Here is an 18,153-nt window from a genome sequence, read left to right as displayed (position 1 = left end):
AGCGGCATTCACTTTGTAATGCAACAGATTCATTGCGTTGCAATAGTTGAGTTTCCCTTTACATTAGACTTTGGTGTACTCCTGACGCACTTGAGCATATGCACATGCTCACTCTTCAAAAACTTCTGCTTTATACATAAACACATAAAAGCGCTTTCTTTTTTATCCCTTAAATGGCTGCATTCACGTTTATGTTACGTGACCTAACCTTAAGACTTGTGAACATTTTTGAAACTTGTATCAGTGCACTGAAATAAAAATGTTAACCTACAAAATGTGCTTCATGTGATAACATCTAAATTGGTTTTATTCAAGTCAAAAATATTTTTAAAATCTCTGAATCAACCTGAATGCATTAGGGTTACGCCAACAAAGCTAATTTTAAGTGTTACTAGATTAAATAGAAATAAGGTATGGTAACAATTGCAAGTTATACATTTTTACATTGTGTAATTACTCACTTGTTCATATAACAAATGTAGGCATAGTTAAAGTTACACATTCAAACACTGTTGGAAATTCTGTAGGAAATGCATGTAGTACAATAGGAGGGCCTATGGGCACAATTTGGTGTAACACTAAATTTGTTGATGTCTGTTGAATGAAGCTGTCATTATACTAGTTTTAAAGATGTTCTCATTCCTTCTCTGCCAACATAAGTGCTCAAACAAAAGCACAACATGTTCACAAAATATACTCCTCTCTGTCCTTCCAAAGTCTTGCGGGTAATGAAGTAAGAGCCATCTTCAGTGACTTAGCAAAAAAATACATGCTACCATGCTTACATGCACACCCCACGCATGATCGATTTTTGCTTACATATACACACACAAACATGCATACTGGAATTGGTACAGAGAAAGTAGCGCCTTAATGCTTCCATGTAGGTTTTACATATGTCCTAACCAGGGACAATGCAACATCTTTCCAGTGACAAATAATTTGTCTGTCCACACTGAAAGCAAAAATACTGCACAACATGACAAAATCAAGTAAATCAGAACCTATTTGATGTTTATTTGCAGCTATGTGGGGCGAGATTTCAGTCCAATGAGATTCCACTGTGGGTGGGGCTATCCAGCATGATGTCACAGAAATAGAAACCAATAATGAAAATGTTCTGCCATTCATTGCTTATCAAATTTTTAGCTGTTAGGATAAAAACTAAAATCTACATTAGCTTTTATTGCTTGTTGCTTTTGAGGGATATTTCACCCAAAAATGTTATTTACTCACCCTCAAGTTTTTCCAAACAAAAGGATATGTTCAGTAGAATGCTAGCCTTAGTCACTATTCACTTTTAATTCATCTTTTTTTATTGCATGGTAACTGACACTGTCATATTGTCTAACATCTACTTTTGTGTTCCACGGAGGAACAAAAATCACATGAGACAACATGAGGGTGAGTAAATGACAGAATTTAAATTTTTGGGTGAACTATCCTTTTAAAGTATTGCACCTGGTTAGGACACATCAATCCAATCCTGCTTTTTTATAATCATCTAGATCTCTTATTTTTGTTCTATAATTTCTCTCTCTCTTCTTCTATCCGTCCATCTCAGCATGTGGCCACAGGAGCCAACGTCTTTATCTCTTCTTTGTGATCTCTCTTTTACAGCTCTCACTCAGCCCTCCTTGCTCTCTCTCCTTCTTTCTCTCTGCACTCCATGAAACCTCTTATTCCGACCAGCACCAGCCCTCTCTAAAGAATCTCTCCTGCTGTATTACAGATGAAATCCTCTGTCTTATAACTTCTAATAAGTGCGTTCCAAGGTCATCCTCCTTATGAAGCCTCCATCATAAACCCACTACCCATTGAGCGGGGATGAAGAAAGACCATCTAATAGCAACAGACAGCTGTGTCTTAGAGTAGATGTGAGAGAAAAAGGGAAAAAGAAGGAAAGGGGTAATTATCCGAAGTGCGGTTCTTTGCTCTTCTCAGTAGTGAAGGAAAAGAGAAATAAGCTCTGATGATGTATATCTTCCCTAGATGCTTACAAGAGGCTTTTGAGATCAGTGAGAGGAAGCGAGAAAAGGTGTATGTGTGTTTTTACGATTAATTTATATTCGTTTCACAGGGTGACATTATCATGTTCAGAAACAGATCATCTCTAGATCATATAATCTAATACAAAAAGTCCATAAAAGCTAGGGCTTGCACAACTTCTCATTAGCAGTCCTGAAAAGTAGTTTACTGCAGTAGTTAGCAGATTAATGTTTAATTTACAAAAATGACTCTATTGTGTGTAACGTCAAATATATAGTTTCTGTCAATCTCTGGCTGACACATGATTAGTTTAGTAGTTTTTCACAAGAATTTTGGCTTCTTCTTAAAATGCACTTTAATACACTTTAAATCTCCGCAGCACATTCAGTATAGTTCACGCATAATGTATTTTTTGTATATAAGCACTTAGGCTTCACTTTTCTTTTCTTTTGTTTCACAAATTCAACAAGGTTCCACACCTTTTGACCAATACATTTCCATAACTTTTAAAGGTGATTTCAATTTGAAATTGTTAGGATGAGTACATATTGAAATTGGAAAAATCTATATTTCTAAAAGAAATTCCTAAAATTTGTAGGATTTCTATATCTTTTCCAGGTTTGAAAATCACATTTTTAAATTTCCTGATATTTCCAGGTTTTCCAAGACCATGGGAACCTTGTTCCAAATATATTTAAATGCAAATTTTCCAAGACGCAGTTTGTGGACAGAGGAATTTATTATACCAAATAGAACAAACGCAACTAAAGTCATTTAATCCAAGATACACACAAAACACATCGATTAGTGGCAGAACCAATCAACTAGTCACATATTTATTGCAATCACTAATGAAAACCAGTCAATAAAGCAACACATTCCTACGTCTCACTGCTTGAAAAGTAAAAAGATTGAGATGGAGTGTGTGAGAAAAAGAGTTTCACTCCAGCAACAACTTCCATCCACACACTCGTCATTTTGTTGCACACACACTTCTCCATGACACTTCTCCGTTTCTCAGCAAAACACCGGCTTTGCCTTCCTGTCGATGTGTGATGGGAAAAATCCCACTGTGGGTGAGAAGAGCGTAGCCTTGTGCTGTGAGATACGTGTACACACACACCCTCTCTCACACTTCTCACAGCAGACAGGGTGTTGATAGATCCGACATCTGGAGCTGCTTGACAGGGCAAGAAAAAATTGCGAAAGAGAAGAGAAAATGAAAAGAAGTGAAGAGCCTGCCAGGGTTCTATTCCTTTTGCCTTCTCCATTTAAGTGGATTTGGGGAGATTATTGCGCAGTGTATAGCTTGTTTAGCTCAGCATTTGTAGCAGTGTAACACCCTGTGATGGCTCTGCTGCCCAAATGTCAGAACTAATGAAAATATGAGATGGAAAGGCTGCTTCAAACACTAATGGGAACAGATTAAACTGACGTGAGCATTAAAAGGGCAAGGAGATAGAAACATCTCCCCATCTTGAATGAAAACTGATCTGCTGTAACAAGAGAGACGGAGAGACAGAAAAATCTCTCGCAATTTGAAGTGTGGTGAATACATGGAGTCAACAGGAAAATTAAATCTGTTAACGGATACTTCTCTTTTAATATAATCCAGTACAAGTCAAAGCACTTAAGTGTTCCACTAGGATTACTTTCAGAAATATTTAATTATCCTCATTTGTGTCACGTTAAAGGTGCACTCAGCAATATTTTTCCACATTCATAAATGTTGACACATAAAAATTAGTACTTTTTTCTTTTTTAAATATGCTTAAAAAATTTACATTCACATGACAAAAATCTTGTATTAAGGCTTTTACCGATTATACAGTTTCACTCTTAACCGCAATTAATAATGTCACAGATAATTTAATAGTAAAACATTTTAATGTACAGTTAAAAACCATTAAATATTTTTTATTTCCACGTGATATATATATATATATATATATATATATATATATATATATATATATATATATATATATATATATATATATATATATTGTAAAAGAGTTTTTCTGTGTAAGCCTGAATGTGAAAATCTCTTGTGCTTGTGGCTTGGTGGTTAGTGCAGCTGTTGCTATGGTTACGGATGGTGTTGGCATGGCGCTTGGCCAGGTATCGTGGACTGAATGTAAACTTTCAATTTTGTTAAGCTGGGGCTACACACCAACTCCAAAAAATAAAAGAAATTAGTCTTAAATCAGTTGTTTGGGAGCACTTGAATGAGTAAGGGATACTAAAGAGTTTTTTTTTAGCTGTGTTGATTTTAAATGGAAGAATTGAGAGATGCAACTTTTTTGGAATGTTTAAACATGCTTAAAGTGCAATGTGATTTTGCATGTAGATAATGTCAGCATGGAAACATTGAGAAGTTGCCAATGAAATCATTCTCATTATTTAAAGCATTGCTTGTGTACAAATTCACTGTATTTAACAATGAATTTCAATTTTAGGCATTAAAGGATTTTAAAGGTGTAATGACATGAAGAAAACATTTTTTCTTGATCTTTTTACATATAAGAGGTCATTCTGTAAGTTTCAGAACTCAAAGCTTCCTCCTCACTGCAAAAATGACATATGTTGAAACCAAGCTGCCAAAACATCTCGTTCTCTCTTGTGATGTCACACTGTGCTAGCCATTGCATTGACCGCCTCCATGTCAACACCTCCTTTACCTTGTCACTCCCATAGCCAGCCCAGTAGCTGTGAACAGTGAGATGGCAAGAAGAGAGCAGGTACGGCAAGAGCAGAGAGCTAATTACTGTATTATAGTAGGTGTTTACTGTCAACTCTTAAAGGAGCAGCAGCACCAAAACCAAGCGTTTCGGACAGAAATTATGGGGAAATTATCATCTTTAACATATCTGACTCTTTTTGTGTGTGTGTGTGTGTGTGTGTGTGTGTGTGTGTGTGTGTGTGTGTGTGTGTGTGTGTGTGTGTGTGTGTGTGTGTGTGTGTGTGTGCAATTCTATCATTATTATGCATAGTCTACAGGTTTATTTGTGAGGTGTTGTGGAGAGTTTATTTTGTAGTCGATTCTTTATGGTGGGGTGTCTGACAGATAACGGATTGCATTTAGAAACTGTTGCAGAAGAAAAAACTGTTGACCGTGAACTACATGTTGTGCACCACAATAATCTTACAGTTATGCAATTTTGAAGAGACTCCAAGCACTCTAGTTACATTGAAGTGCATCATTCAGTGTGTCTCTTATTATACACCTCCTATTTATTTATTCATTTATTTATCAGTATGTTTTCCTATTGTATGGCTGTGATTAGCATCCATATATCCATAAGAAACATGTCCACTAACATGTTTAAATGTGATATGATATTACTTTTTTTTTCCTCAGTGCTTTTGCACAATAAGAATGTTTGCAAATTACCATAAAACTGGTTAACCGTGATTATGGTACCATATCAGACAGTGCAACATAAAACAACAAAGAATTACTGAGTGCCCCTTTTTAAAGGTATAGTTCACCCAAAAAAGTTAATTCTTTTATCATTCACTCACTGTCATGTTGTTCCAAATCTATAAGAATTCCTTTCTTCCGTGAAACACAAAAGGACATTTTTGGCAGAATGTTAGTCACCATTTACTTTCAATGTATCGTTGTTTTCCATACAGTGACTGAGGAAAACCTTCTCCTTTTGTATTCAATAAAAAAGGCATGCTGGTTTGGAACAGCATGAGGGTGAGTAAATTATAATTGTAATTTCCCTTTAAATTCTTAGATTACTTTAAGCCAACCACATTGAGGTTGAGTGAGTGTAACTGGGTGAAAACAGCATAATGTGTTTTAGATAGGGCTGCACGATTATAGCAAAAATCAGAATTGTCGATTATTGCCCCGATATTTTAAACGCGATAATTAATGTTGATAAAATGTTTTAATTACCATGACGTCACAAAGTAAGCAACCATGTGGTTCTTCAGAGTAAGCAGATTTCAATGGTGGATATGAGCTGCTCTCCAGTTTCTTTTAAGCATTATATTGTTTTGTATTTTATATTGAAATAATGTTTGTTGAGGTAAGGCAAATGAAAATGATTGTAAATTAATATCTATGGTATAGAATAAATTAAATTATTGCTAAATTACTGCTTAAATTATTAGTCCACGTACAGTAAATAATATGGCATATTCAATATTCAAACTTATTATCAGCTGATTTAAATCAACCAAGTTACTGCGTTCAGTAAGCCCTTGGGTGGCTAGACAGGGGACCATTCATCCTGTTAGATCTTCAATGGTGATCTTGTTTATGTAAGATCATTGTTAGATAATTTTTGGCCTCAGTGGTTGCACTTTGGAAATTAAAAACAGGCATTTGAGTTTGTGTGATTCGTGAAAATGTTAAATCTACCAATACCAGCTGCGTGGCAAATGGGTCTTATAAGAGGAGATGTGATAACAATGACGTTGATCCCTGAAATATGCTATTCATGCCATATTCTTTATTTTGGCTACACTTAGAACTGTTAAGATGAATTACTTTTTTGCTATTTTGTACAAATCAAATTCGCATTGGCCTTCTTATTAACATGACAAAACAAAACTGTTATTACATTTTGAATAAATTGTTTACAGAAATCGAGCAACACGACATTATAATGACTGCTGTCACTCACTGCAGGTTTACACTGTTTGAGACCTGCATTACGATGCAAGCTCAGTGACGCTCTGCACAATGTTCTGCATGCTCACGAGTGATCTCATTAAAAACAAAGCTGTCTAATCAGCATAATAAATCAATTATTTACACCGCGTCTGTGCCTTGATTAGAACGGGATCGTTTTAGTTTTGTCGTGTTTCTCATTTGCAGTGTATTTAACATCTACGTTCAAAGCGAGCAGTGCAATATGCAATGAAGCCAAAATAATTACAAAGTGCTTTTTGCTCTTGTTCTACCGCTTCATTTCAAGTGTCAGGTGATGTTTCTTCAATATTAATTTTCATGTGCCGCGCAAACAGAGCTAGAATATAAAGCAAGCATCTGGGCATTCAGATGGTTTAAAACTTGCGCATTAGGATCAGTTGTCATTACAGATAGGACAGAGGACTAATCTAAGCGGCTCTGATTGGCTATTGCCGTTTCATTGCACAACAGACATGTTAGTGATTGGTTAGAATACTCAACCGCTGGAAAAACATAATAAAAACGTAAATAGAAACCATTGACGCAACAGGAGCAGACGTAAATTGAATGCTGTAATCGTCAATTTTCACAATTGCATAATCATGGCAGCTGTAATCGTAATCACGATTAGTTTTTCGATTAATTGTGCAGCCCTAGTTTTAGAAAAGAGAGAGACAGGTGTGTGTAGTTGAAAGTGAGAGCGAAAACAAGTACAGAAATCAAGTGTGTTTTCCAATGTGACAGGTTCTGTCCAAGGTGCTGCCGAGTTCGACAAGTTGAGAGGGGTGAGAACCTGCCATGTGAGCATGTGAGCAAGGGTTAGAGAGATTGTGGTGAAAAAGAGCTGTCCAAGGTGCTAGTAAGCACAGAAAGCTGATATTAGTGTGTGGGGAATGCAAGAATGAGAGAGAGCTATAGATGGCTTGGCTCTCACTCTAGGCAGAAACAGAAGGTTCCAAAGTGTTATTCAGCACAGATGACAACCAGGCTTCTCCCTATGAAACACACATACACTCTTCCATCATGTTCGCAATGTGTGTGTTTTCTGAAAACAAATGAGCTTTTATAATTTGTCGCTATGTATAGTTGATGAATATTTTTCTAAAATGTGTCAATTTGTACAATTGTGCAAATGAAATTGTACAATTATGTGTAACTATATTTGCATTTCCTCAAGGAAATTGCAGTGCAAGGCAGCCAAAGTAGTGTTAATGTTTTAGTTTAGCTTTCATTTAAGGGTTTGGTTCTGTGTAAATGACATGCTGTTATCATTAATATGTACGCTTGTTGTTTTTTTGTCAGCTGCACATAAGAATCACATCACGCAGTGCAAAGGCTTCTAGAAATTGTTAAATATAGGCAAAAAAGAAAGGACTAATCACAATTCAGTACGCAGATAGATGTAAGTAATTCAGTGTACAGATATTATGGAGGCATAAGGATGAAATTATCTACAAAAAGTTTGAATGGAGTCTGTACACGCTGTTTCAGGCTGAATTCATAGAAGACGTTAAATACTTACATCTAAGTAAGTATTAAAATACTTAAGTACTTATGGTTTAGGGGTTTAAAAAATCATTAACCATATTGTTTCAGGAATACTGTATCAATACACTGTTGCCTGAATAAAATGTATGACATTTATTTTTCTTTACGTCACACTTGATGTTTATTAACTCATTGTCAACTTTGGATATTTTTGTGTAGCTTTGATAATATTAATTGTATATTTTCATTCCCTCTTTTGAGGCAATTTGTAAAGAGGTTTAAATATCATGTGCATATACCATTCAAATAAAAAAACGATATATGACAGAGAATCCCTAGCAGCAGTTGACTCTTTCCAAAGAAATTCTAATAACTAAATAGGATTTTCCATTGTTCTTAAGTAGAGGGTTTTTGGGGCATTCTCATACTTAAATCTCTAGCTGCTGCGGGTCAATGCAAGAAGAGAGACCACCAGCACAGTGTGAGACAGAACAGGTGCATCTAAATACTGCATCTTACCAATTCAATATTTATTTATAATGTTTCACGAATGTTAACTATGCGTTGCCTAATCTATTATTAGATATAACTAAGATATTGTCCAAAAAACAAATTAACTGCTTGTTAGTCTATTACAGCACTGTAATGTTTTTCTAAATCAACAATACTTTAAGAATATATAGTGTGATCATATGGCATGTGCCATTTATTCTTATATTCTTGACAGATACTTCAACAATTCTGCCACATAAAGCACAATATTTTCAGAATTTTAACTGATGTATTTTGCCCATATTTCGTTGCAGGTGTCATATGCCCGGCCCAGTTCTGCTTCTATTCGTGACGCTAACCTATACGTAAGTGGGCTGCCCAAGACCATGACCCAGAAGGAGCTGGAACAGCTCTTCTCTCAGTACGGACGGATAATCACCTCCCGCATTCTCGTCGACCAGGTCACAGGTATCAGTGGGACCGCTTTTCTCTCATGCATATAGAAACCCTTGAGCAGAAAGCATTGAGCAACTTCACATATACTGCGTGCCCAATTATTAGGCAAATTGTATTCCTCAGGATTCATTTTATTGTTGAACAAACACAATGCTCTTAGTCAAAATCAAAATATTTTTTTTTATTGTACCTCAAACCTGAATGTTTAAGAAAAAAGAGTTTTGTCTTTCTCAGGGGAATATATTAGTGTCCACATTTATTAGGCAACTATTAGTGTGCACAATTATTAGGCAACTAAATTACAAAAATAATTTCTCCCAACTCAATTGTTTATTCTCAATTTTTAGAATAGGTGCAACAAATATGTAACACAAAATTACAGTTAAATAACATTCCCCTTCTGTCACTCACTCGACCTTGTGTCGAATGTAGTGACACAAGGGGTCTTTCTTGAGAGCCTTGTGTACCTCTGAACTTGACAGGCGTGCGTCTGTCAGTCAGATTCTTTCTTCTGAGCCGAGCGGTTGTGCAGCAGCAAGCTGAGTCTCACTACTGTTCCACTCTCCTCTATCAGAGCATTTCTGAAAGCCACTTCAGCAGGCCCCCGCACCGCCTCTTCTTCCTATGGGATTAAGGCCGGTGCCGGCGATGAAGGTGATTTGGGGAAAGCAACGGGCTCGGTTTCACTGGGTAAATCCCCATGAACTACCCCCCCAGCACGCTCGTTTGCTTCTGTCCTGGTCCGATGCAAGACCAGCTCGCCTCACGGCCAGTCCGTTGTCTCATTTGGACCTAGATGATGATTGCGGCACTGAATCAGAGAGGCGTCACAGCGGCGTCTGCTGCTAATGACTCATCTGTGCTGCCACCTTCGGGACTGCTCGCCCAGTCTGAGGCTGACGCGTGGATGTTCACTATGCTTTCTCGGGCCCTCTGCACTTGTGTAGTCCTGAGCCCGATGTGCTGCAGGAACTGCGCTCTGCAACCGAACTCGCTCTCAGAACCACGAAGGTCAAAGCATGGGCACTCGGGCAGGCGATGGCCACCCTCTTGGTCCAGAAACGTCACCTATGGCTGAACATGGTCGAGATGCGCAACATTGACAAGGCTCACTTTCTCAACGCCCCCTTCTCCCAGCTTGGCCTCTTCGGCGACACCGTCGATGACTTCGCCCAGCAGTCCTCGGTGACCAATATAGCCACGCTTCTTTTCAATAAATGCCATGAGCCTTCCATCCATGGAGTCTATCAGTTTCTTGATCTGTTCATGATCAACTTTCACTGAAGCAGCAACCACCGGCTCCCAAATGTTGTTCAAAGAGGTGTATTGTATTCCCTCACTGTAAATCTCATGTTTGAGAAGGGCCCACAAGTTCAAGATTTAAGTCAGGTGAGGAAGGAGGCCAAGTCATTATATGGGCATCTTTGAGGCCCTTGCTGGCTAGCACTTGGAGTACTTGGATGCATGTGATGGAGCATTGTCCTGCATAAAGATCATGGCCTCCTTGAATGCTGAGGATGTCTTCCTGTACCACTGCTTGAAGAGAGTACTTTCCAGAAACTGGCAGTAGGTTTGAGAGTTGAGTTTCAGTCCATCTTCAGCTTGAAAAGGTCCAACTACCTCATCCTTAATGATAGCAGCCCATAGCATTACCCCTCCTCCACCTTGCTGGCACCTGACTCGAAGTGGTGTCCTGTGTCCATTAGTGATCCAGCCACAGGCCCATCTATCTGGTCCATCAAGATTCACTCTTATTTCATCTGTCCATAAATCCTTTGGAAAATCTGTCTTCAAGTATTACTTGTGAATATATTCAGTGGTGGTCATGTTTCAGCCTTCTTGACCTTGGCCATGTCTCTGAGCACTTAGACCTTGTACTTCTGGACATTCCAGGTAGGATGCAGTTCTGGAATATGGTAGCATTGGAGGATAATAATTTCCTGGTAGCTTCAAGTAACATTTTCCTCAAGTCTTTTGCAGTTAATTTGCACCTTTTCTTCTCCATGCATTTTTTGCACCCCAAAAAAACGTTTGATTGTCCGGTGGTCACACTTAAATGGTTAATGATCTGCACTTATATTGCGCTTTTTTAACCTTAACAGTTTTCAAAGCGCTTTACACTGACTCATTCACCCATTCACACACCAATGACGGCAGAGCTGCCATGCAAGGCGCTAACCTGACATTGGGGGCAACTTGGGGTTCAGTGTCTTGCCCAAGGACACTTTGGCACGTGGAGTCATGTGGGCCAGGAATTTAACTGCCAATCCTGCGATTAGTGGCCAACCTGCTCTACCACCTGAGCCACAGCTATTTCAAGAGTGTTGCATCCGTCTGAAAGGTGTTTTACAATATTTGACTTTTCAGTGTTAGTTAAATCTCTTTTTTGGCCCATTTTACCTGAGGTAATGAAGCTGCCTAATAATTATGCACACCTTGATATAAGGTGTTAGTCTCTTTCGCCATACCCTCCCTCATTACACAAATACATACCACCTGAAAATGGTTTATATGGTTTGGAGTTGGAAAATGTGCATGAAAATATTGATAAGATCAGAATACTTACATTCCTAATAATTGGGCATGCTGTGTATAGCTACACAAATATATTTCAATTTCATAAAACATCTTGCATATATTCAGTATGGTAAAATCTGTCATTATTTGTCCCAAACCCAAATTAGTTTCGTTCTTTCATGGAACACAAAAAAAGTGACATTTAGCAGACTGTTCAAACAGTTCAGTTATTTGATAAAAAGCTATTTGAACATTGTGCTAAAGACTCCTTTGCGTTCTACACAAGAGATAAAGTCATATGGGTTTGGAATGACATGGGGCTGTTTAAATGATGACAGAGTTTACATTTTTTGGTCAAAAAAGGATTATTCTTACATATGTGTACAAACACAGGAGAGCATAAGGTAATCTGTTATAAAGAGGTTTTTTTTTTTTTTAGCATAGATCGTTTAGCTCTGGTGTGTGTATACATGGTTATACAAACTAATGTGTACTGATGAAACAGAAAACCCACATACAGACTCATTCATGTATCTTCAGTGTGTGTGTGTATACTGTATATAAATTTGATCTCAGAATATGCATCCCAACCTTAAGAATCATTAAACATCAGTACCACGTCCATGACACAGAGTGACTGATGAGTCCATTTTAAAGCATCCACCCGTATCCTTGGCCTATCCCTCCTCCAACATCATGAATAAATCAGCTGGGATATAAATGGTCATGGATCTGAATTTCCAACACTTTCAATATTTTTCAAACTGCATAATTCATAACGGCACTCACCATGCAAACAATATCGCAAAAGCCACAGGAAAAATTTACTCCAAGTTCAAGTGGTGCCGAAACTTTTCTGAGGAACATTCGCACACACAAACACTCACACACACGCACGCACGCACACACACACGCACGCACACACACACACACACTTATCAAACCACACACACAGAGGCCTTCCTCCCTTAACACAGATCCTTCTTTTGGGCCCAGGAGGGAGCTTAATGACTAATAAAACTTGAGTTGCTGGTGTTTTAGAAACAAGGAGTATTTTTTTTCAAAGAGGGCTACCATAAAGAGACATGAAGCATATCTTACAACTCTTCTGTGAAGCCTTGAATGTCAAACAGGGAGTGTACGAGAGAGAGAGAGAGAGAGAGAGAGAGAGTGCGTGTGTGTGTGCGAATGTTCCTCAGAAAAGTTTCGGCCGAGTGTGTGTGTGTGTGTGTGTGTGTGTGTGTGTGTGTGTGTGTGTGTGTGTGTGAGTGAGTGAGTGAGTATAGAAAACAACAACACACCTCTATATTTGAGTGATGACTCCGACTATACATGTTTTAGGGATACTTACTGAATCTTGAAGTTGAAGTGTCTAATTTCTGTGCCAATAGCATCGCCAGATGGAATTATGGACTGTTTCCAAACAGGCTTCCCCAAACACACTACCTTTCAGTCATTGGTTGATCAAACAGATTGTCCCACCCCTAATTCATGCCGTTGGTTGATTTTCAGTATGTCAGGCTGCTTGTGGTCCTAAAAGAATTAGCAATTTTTTGATTGCACCATGTTTAAACTTTTCAGGGTAATTTACAGTACCTATGAATGGCTTACTTATAGTAAGTATTAATTATATTCGTTGTGTATTAAGCTGGGATAGAAGAAAGTATTTTAATACAAAAAGAAATGACAGACATCACCTTTACGTGAAACTAGTGTAAGATATCTTTAAATTACAATTAGTGAAGTCAGACCCATACAGAAACACAAACATTGGAACAAAATGTTTTTTAGGCCCTTGTTAACCACCCCAAAACTAAGAGGGCCTCAGTGTGATTCACCAAAGCAATGACCATTTTGTCAGTCTGGTACCATCACATAATCAAGAGGGACATAACGTCCATCTAGACTGGACATGCACACATACAAATTAAAAAAAAATCTGGTGAAAATCTGCCACACGCATTTAAATGCAGATCTACTTCGGTGTCATATTCCTCCATGTGCCAATTCAAAGAAAAATAATGCATCCTGAAACAATACTGCAAGAGCAAGTCATTAATAAAGACAATGACAAATGTCATGATAAACTAACAGTGGCTTTGCTTTTGGGAAATAATAATAAATCATACATCTTTGTCATCAGCTTTATTTAAAAAAAATTGTAACAATTAGGAAACTATAAAGGAGTGGTTAGAGGCAGAAAAACTGTTTCGCCTGCCATGTAACCCTCTCAGTTCACCCCAAAAGAAAGTAATTTCCCGTGGATAATGTATTCTATGGAAGTGACTGAAAGTTATTTCCTCTTCTCAAATATACTTTGTGATTCGTTCCCCAGGGTGTCTGTTTTCACTTTATTGGAAAAATTTGACTAAATTACCGGTATTTAAAAAACATAGTAGTATGTGGCTTAATCCATGCCAAAAGTACTTACACTTAACATTCAACCTAACATTAATGTCAGAGAAATATGATTGGTTTTGCGCTCTGATCAATAGTCAAATATTTACATTAACTTTTATGCATTTGGCAGACGCTTTTATCCAAAGCGACTTACAGTGCACTTATTACAGGGACAATCCCTCCGAAGCAACCTGGAGTTAAGTGCCTTGCTCAAGGACACAATGGTGGTGGCTGTGAGGATCGAACCAGCAACCTTCTGCTTACCAGTTATGTGCTTTAGCCCACTACGCCACCACCACTCCAAATATTCAGAATGGCTCCACTGGGCCTTGCCTAGCAGTCAATACATGTCCCATCAATGAGAGCAAATACAGTTGATCCAGAGTGCTGGCTCCAACCAGCTGCACCTCTTAAGTGAAAAAGGACTGCCTCGACGTCACTCCCATGAGCTACTTTTGGAAATCCCTCTTTTAAAATGCTACGCTTTCTCCTCTTCTGTCTTTTTCATTGATATTTTTTCATGACTTGAATTCCATGAACTATACTGAATGTGCTGTCATGAATGGTTAGAATTAGGCTGTCAACTTCATGTCCGTGTTCTTTTTTACCGTATGTGCATGTCCAACGCTCCTTGTTGGGGCAAATTCACTAAACTTGTGGGTGAACAGCACAAAAACCTGAGTCTTATTCAATAACAAACTTCAATCTAGTTAAACCGGGTGTAATAGTGCTTCACTGTTTTAAAATAAAGTAATTTATTCTTTTCAGTGCATACATGTCTCCTTTCTATGTAAATTAGATTACATTATAGATTAAATCATATTCACAAAACTCTGTGCTATTTGCTTGACTAAATTAACATTGTGCTATTATTACATGTGGAAATCAGGCAGTAAACAGATTTTTTTTTTTAAAAGAGATGTGCAAAGCAGTTCAATGGAAAGGAGGCAAGAACCGGCCTGGCAATATAAACAATATTTGAATGATTAACTTAAACAAAAGACAAACACACACACGACGGACATGTCCGTAAACAATCTCTCTCTCTCATGGCCCCACCGTCTGCAGTCGGCCCTTATCCCTCTCGGAGGCTTAAATAGCCTGACTTCCGCCCTGCCACAAGATGTTTATATATATTTTCAATTGATAATGGCAGCAGTAACTCATCAAATTACAATCAAATGATAGAGAAGAGAGTTATAAACAGCCATATATCTAGACACGCAATATAGTTGAGCACACTTTTTAAAGAGCAGTAGTCTGCTGCATCGTCCACAACCTAGCACTCAGAACCAACCACAAGATTGGCAATTGCGTTGTGCATATTGCATTCAGCACAGAATTTGTGGTTATGTTTATGCTGTTAAATGACTTGCATAATGTGTTTAGTGAATTGGGTGCTAAAACAATGCAGACAGTGTGTACAAATAAACCACACTATCTGTTGTCATTCAATTCTTAGTGAATTCCCCACTTGTGTACAAATCAAGGCCTGTTGAACACAAAGGATCAGTGATGTGCAATCTGACTGAAACAAGATGCTTCACCAAGCATTGTCAGGCCTATTTATCTTCAGACATTGCAACACAGCACACATGCCGTGACACCACTGCCTTGGCCTCCAATTACGCAAGGACAAACAGATGGATTTATAACTGTGCGCCAGCAGAACCAGGCAAAGAGCTGCTTGAGTCTTCAAAGACCTCCCTTACTGAGCCTTTTCAAACACCATCTGTAGCGGCAGCAACTAAAGTTACATAAAACAAGGATGTTGCTCTCCTTTCTCTGATTAGGCAGAAGCGATGGTAAGAAGTGTACGCTTTCCCCCCTCATCATATATTTAGCGCACCAGTTTAATAAATGTTCCATCAGTTGGCACAGCCACTTAAAAGTGAGAATGAGAAACAACAGAGGTGCTTATGTTCAGACAGAGGAGAGAAGGCTTTCATTAACAGTCAAGCTTTCAGAGCTTTCCTTTATTCCCAAAGGAGTATTTTTTCCTCTCCCTCTACCTTTCTTTCTCTCTCTCTATGCAGTAAGTGTCGAGTAACAGAACAGTGGGCGTACAGTAGAAAGCGCTTTGTCAGGCCGGCAGTGGCGGTCTCTTGCCACCGATTCTTGCACACTCGCTCTATGTGTCACGGTTATTATTAAACTCGGCATTCTCTGGCTTCATGTGTGCTGAGCTGAGATAAGTGCAGGTAGAAAGTTATGTAAGGTAGGAGTGATTACCAGGAGAATAGTGCCTTTAACCGGCACATTGTAGCTGTAACTCTGTTCTGTTCGTGATAAGCGCTAAAAAGGAGCTAGCGGTGCCAGTGTCTCCGGTTTTAGCTTGGCCGTTTGCTTTGTTTAGGCAGCCTGTTATAGAAGCGGCTGCAGGCTCATTATGTTAATGTCAGGGAAGCGAGGGGAAAAGAAAAAAGTAAAGCAAAGTCAACATTAAGGCTCCCATTTGCATTTTTTAACTGTTAAACTGCAAGCTTTTCTTCTGGATCATAATTTTAGTGATTCTGCAGGCGTCTGATAGATTGTCAGCTGTTTGCTGAGTCGCAGCTGGAATGACAGTGGTCAGCACTATTTCCACCCAAGTAAAAAAGATCCCTTCACGATAGTTGTGTTAGTGTCCAAACCATTTTGGATTGAAACACAGTACAGACTACCTACCCTACGGCTCTAAGCTATTTTTTTTAGGTATGGCACAAAACCTACTTCCAGAGGACAAAAGGACACAAAATATACAGTGTTTACAAAATTTGTTTGCTGTTTAACAGGCGTCACACCAATCATTAATAATTTTATGATTTGTTATGGCTTGCAGTCAGACTATCAGTAACTATTCAAACATGTGCAGGATATTTGTGATTGAATACGAGCTTACTAATAACTGAATACTGCACTCAATTTTTTTAAGTATGTGAAACAATAGACCTTATTTCTGTAGTATGCTACTTTGTTGTCACATGATCTCATTACTGTGCATCTAAATGACATCAAGTTATCATCTAGGAAATAAAAACTGTAATTTTTAATTCCAAATGAGTTAAGATTAAATAATGAGTTAAGAAAGAGATTTTAGAAATATTAGCTTAGGGGCCTGGGTTGCTCATCGAGTAAAGACGCTGGCTACCACCACTGGAGTCACGAGTTCAAATCCAGTGTGTGCTGAGTGACTCCAGCCAGGTCTCCTAAGCAACCAAATTGGCCCGGTTGCTAGGATGGGTAGGGTCATGTTGGGATAACATCCTAGTGGTCGCTATAATGTGGTTCGCTCTCAGTCGGGCACGTGGTAAGTTGTGCATGGATGCCACGGAGAATAGTGTGAAGCCACCACATGTGCTATGTCTTTCCGTTAATGCCCTCAACAAGCCACGTGATAAGATGCGTAGATTGACGCTCTCAGACGCGAAGGCAACTGAGATTCGTCCTCCACCACCTGGATCGAGGCGAGTCACTACACCACCGTGAGGACTTAGAGAGTATTGGGAATGGGGTATTCCAAATTGGGAAGAAAAGGGGAAGGGAAAAAATGGTAGCTGTAATTACTTTTGGTTCATTCATAACACCAGAAATGGAAGGTTGAGTTAAGCACAATGCATTGCGCAGAATTCCATGCAGTGTGGTCTTTGCATTAATTAATATTTCCATTTGGTGTCACCATTGCCCTTTTCTGGGCTGTTTTTAGTATCAGTACATCTCTGTTGGACTATTCAGCACTTTTAAAAACAGTACTTTTATAAAAAAAAATGTTTTGCATATGTCTATAAAGTAAGAAAAAAAAAGTAAGCTTTCTATCTTAACTCTCTCTTATTAATAAAGCTGCGTATTGCACGATATGAAATGTACAGTGACATATATTATGATACAATAAGTCGCAATCCATTACATTTTAATCTAGCTGCAGCAAGCATGCGCGCTCGAGGGATGAGCGTCCCTGTGTCAGAGTGTGCCTCAGCTGGGTGCAGTTTCAATATCTCCCCCTTAGATCAAGACACTTCATGCAACTCATGGAAGAGGTGCTGACCGCACAGAGAAATGCAAGTTTCAGAGTTTGTAGTTACTGCTTCTGTAATATTTTAACTTTAATAAAGCTATAACGCATTAATTATAACTGCATTTAAGCTGTAACACCGGAATGTTTCCTTTAAAGGGCTCCGATT

General features: G+C 38.5%; 1 protein-coding gene across 2 annotated transcripts in view; it reads left to right on the top strand.

Annotated features, from left to right (window-relative positions):
• Positions 1 to 18,153, top strand: part of elavl4 (ELAV like neuron-specific RNA binding protein 4) — a 126,084-nt gene that overhangs the window by 88,636 nt on the left and 19,295 nt on the right. For both annotated transcript variants that reach the window (XM_052095124.1, XM_052095123.1), the window contains exon 5: positions 8,935 to 9,088. In XM_052095124.1, coding sequence (XP_051951084.1) covers positions 8,935 to 9,088 — 154 coding nt within the window. The remainder of the gene's footprint in view (positions 1 to 8,934; positions 9,089 to 18,153) is intronic.

Source organism: Xyrauchen texanus, chromosome 27 (genome assembly GCF_025860055.1).
Source record: "Xyrauchen texanus isolate HMW12.3.18 chromosome 27, RBS_HiC_50CHRs, whole genome shotgun sequence".
Lineage (NCBI taxonomy): Eukaryota > Metazoa > Chordata > Actinopteri > Cypriniformes > Catostomidae > Xyrauchen > Xyrauchen texanus.
Note: the sequence above shows the minus strand (reverse complement) of the source record. Positions and strands in the feature narration are given on the sequence as shown.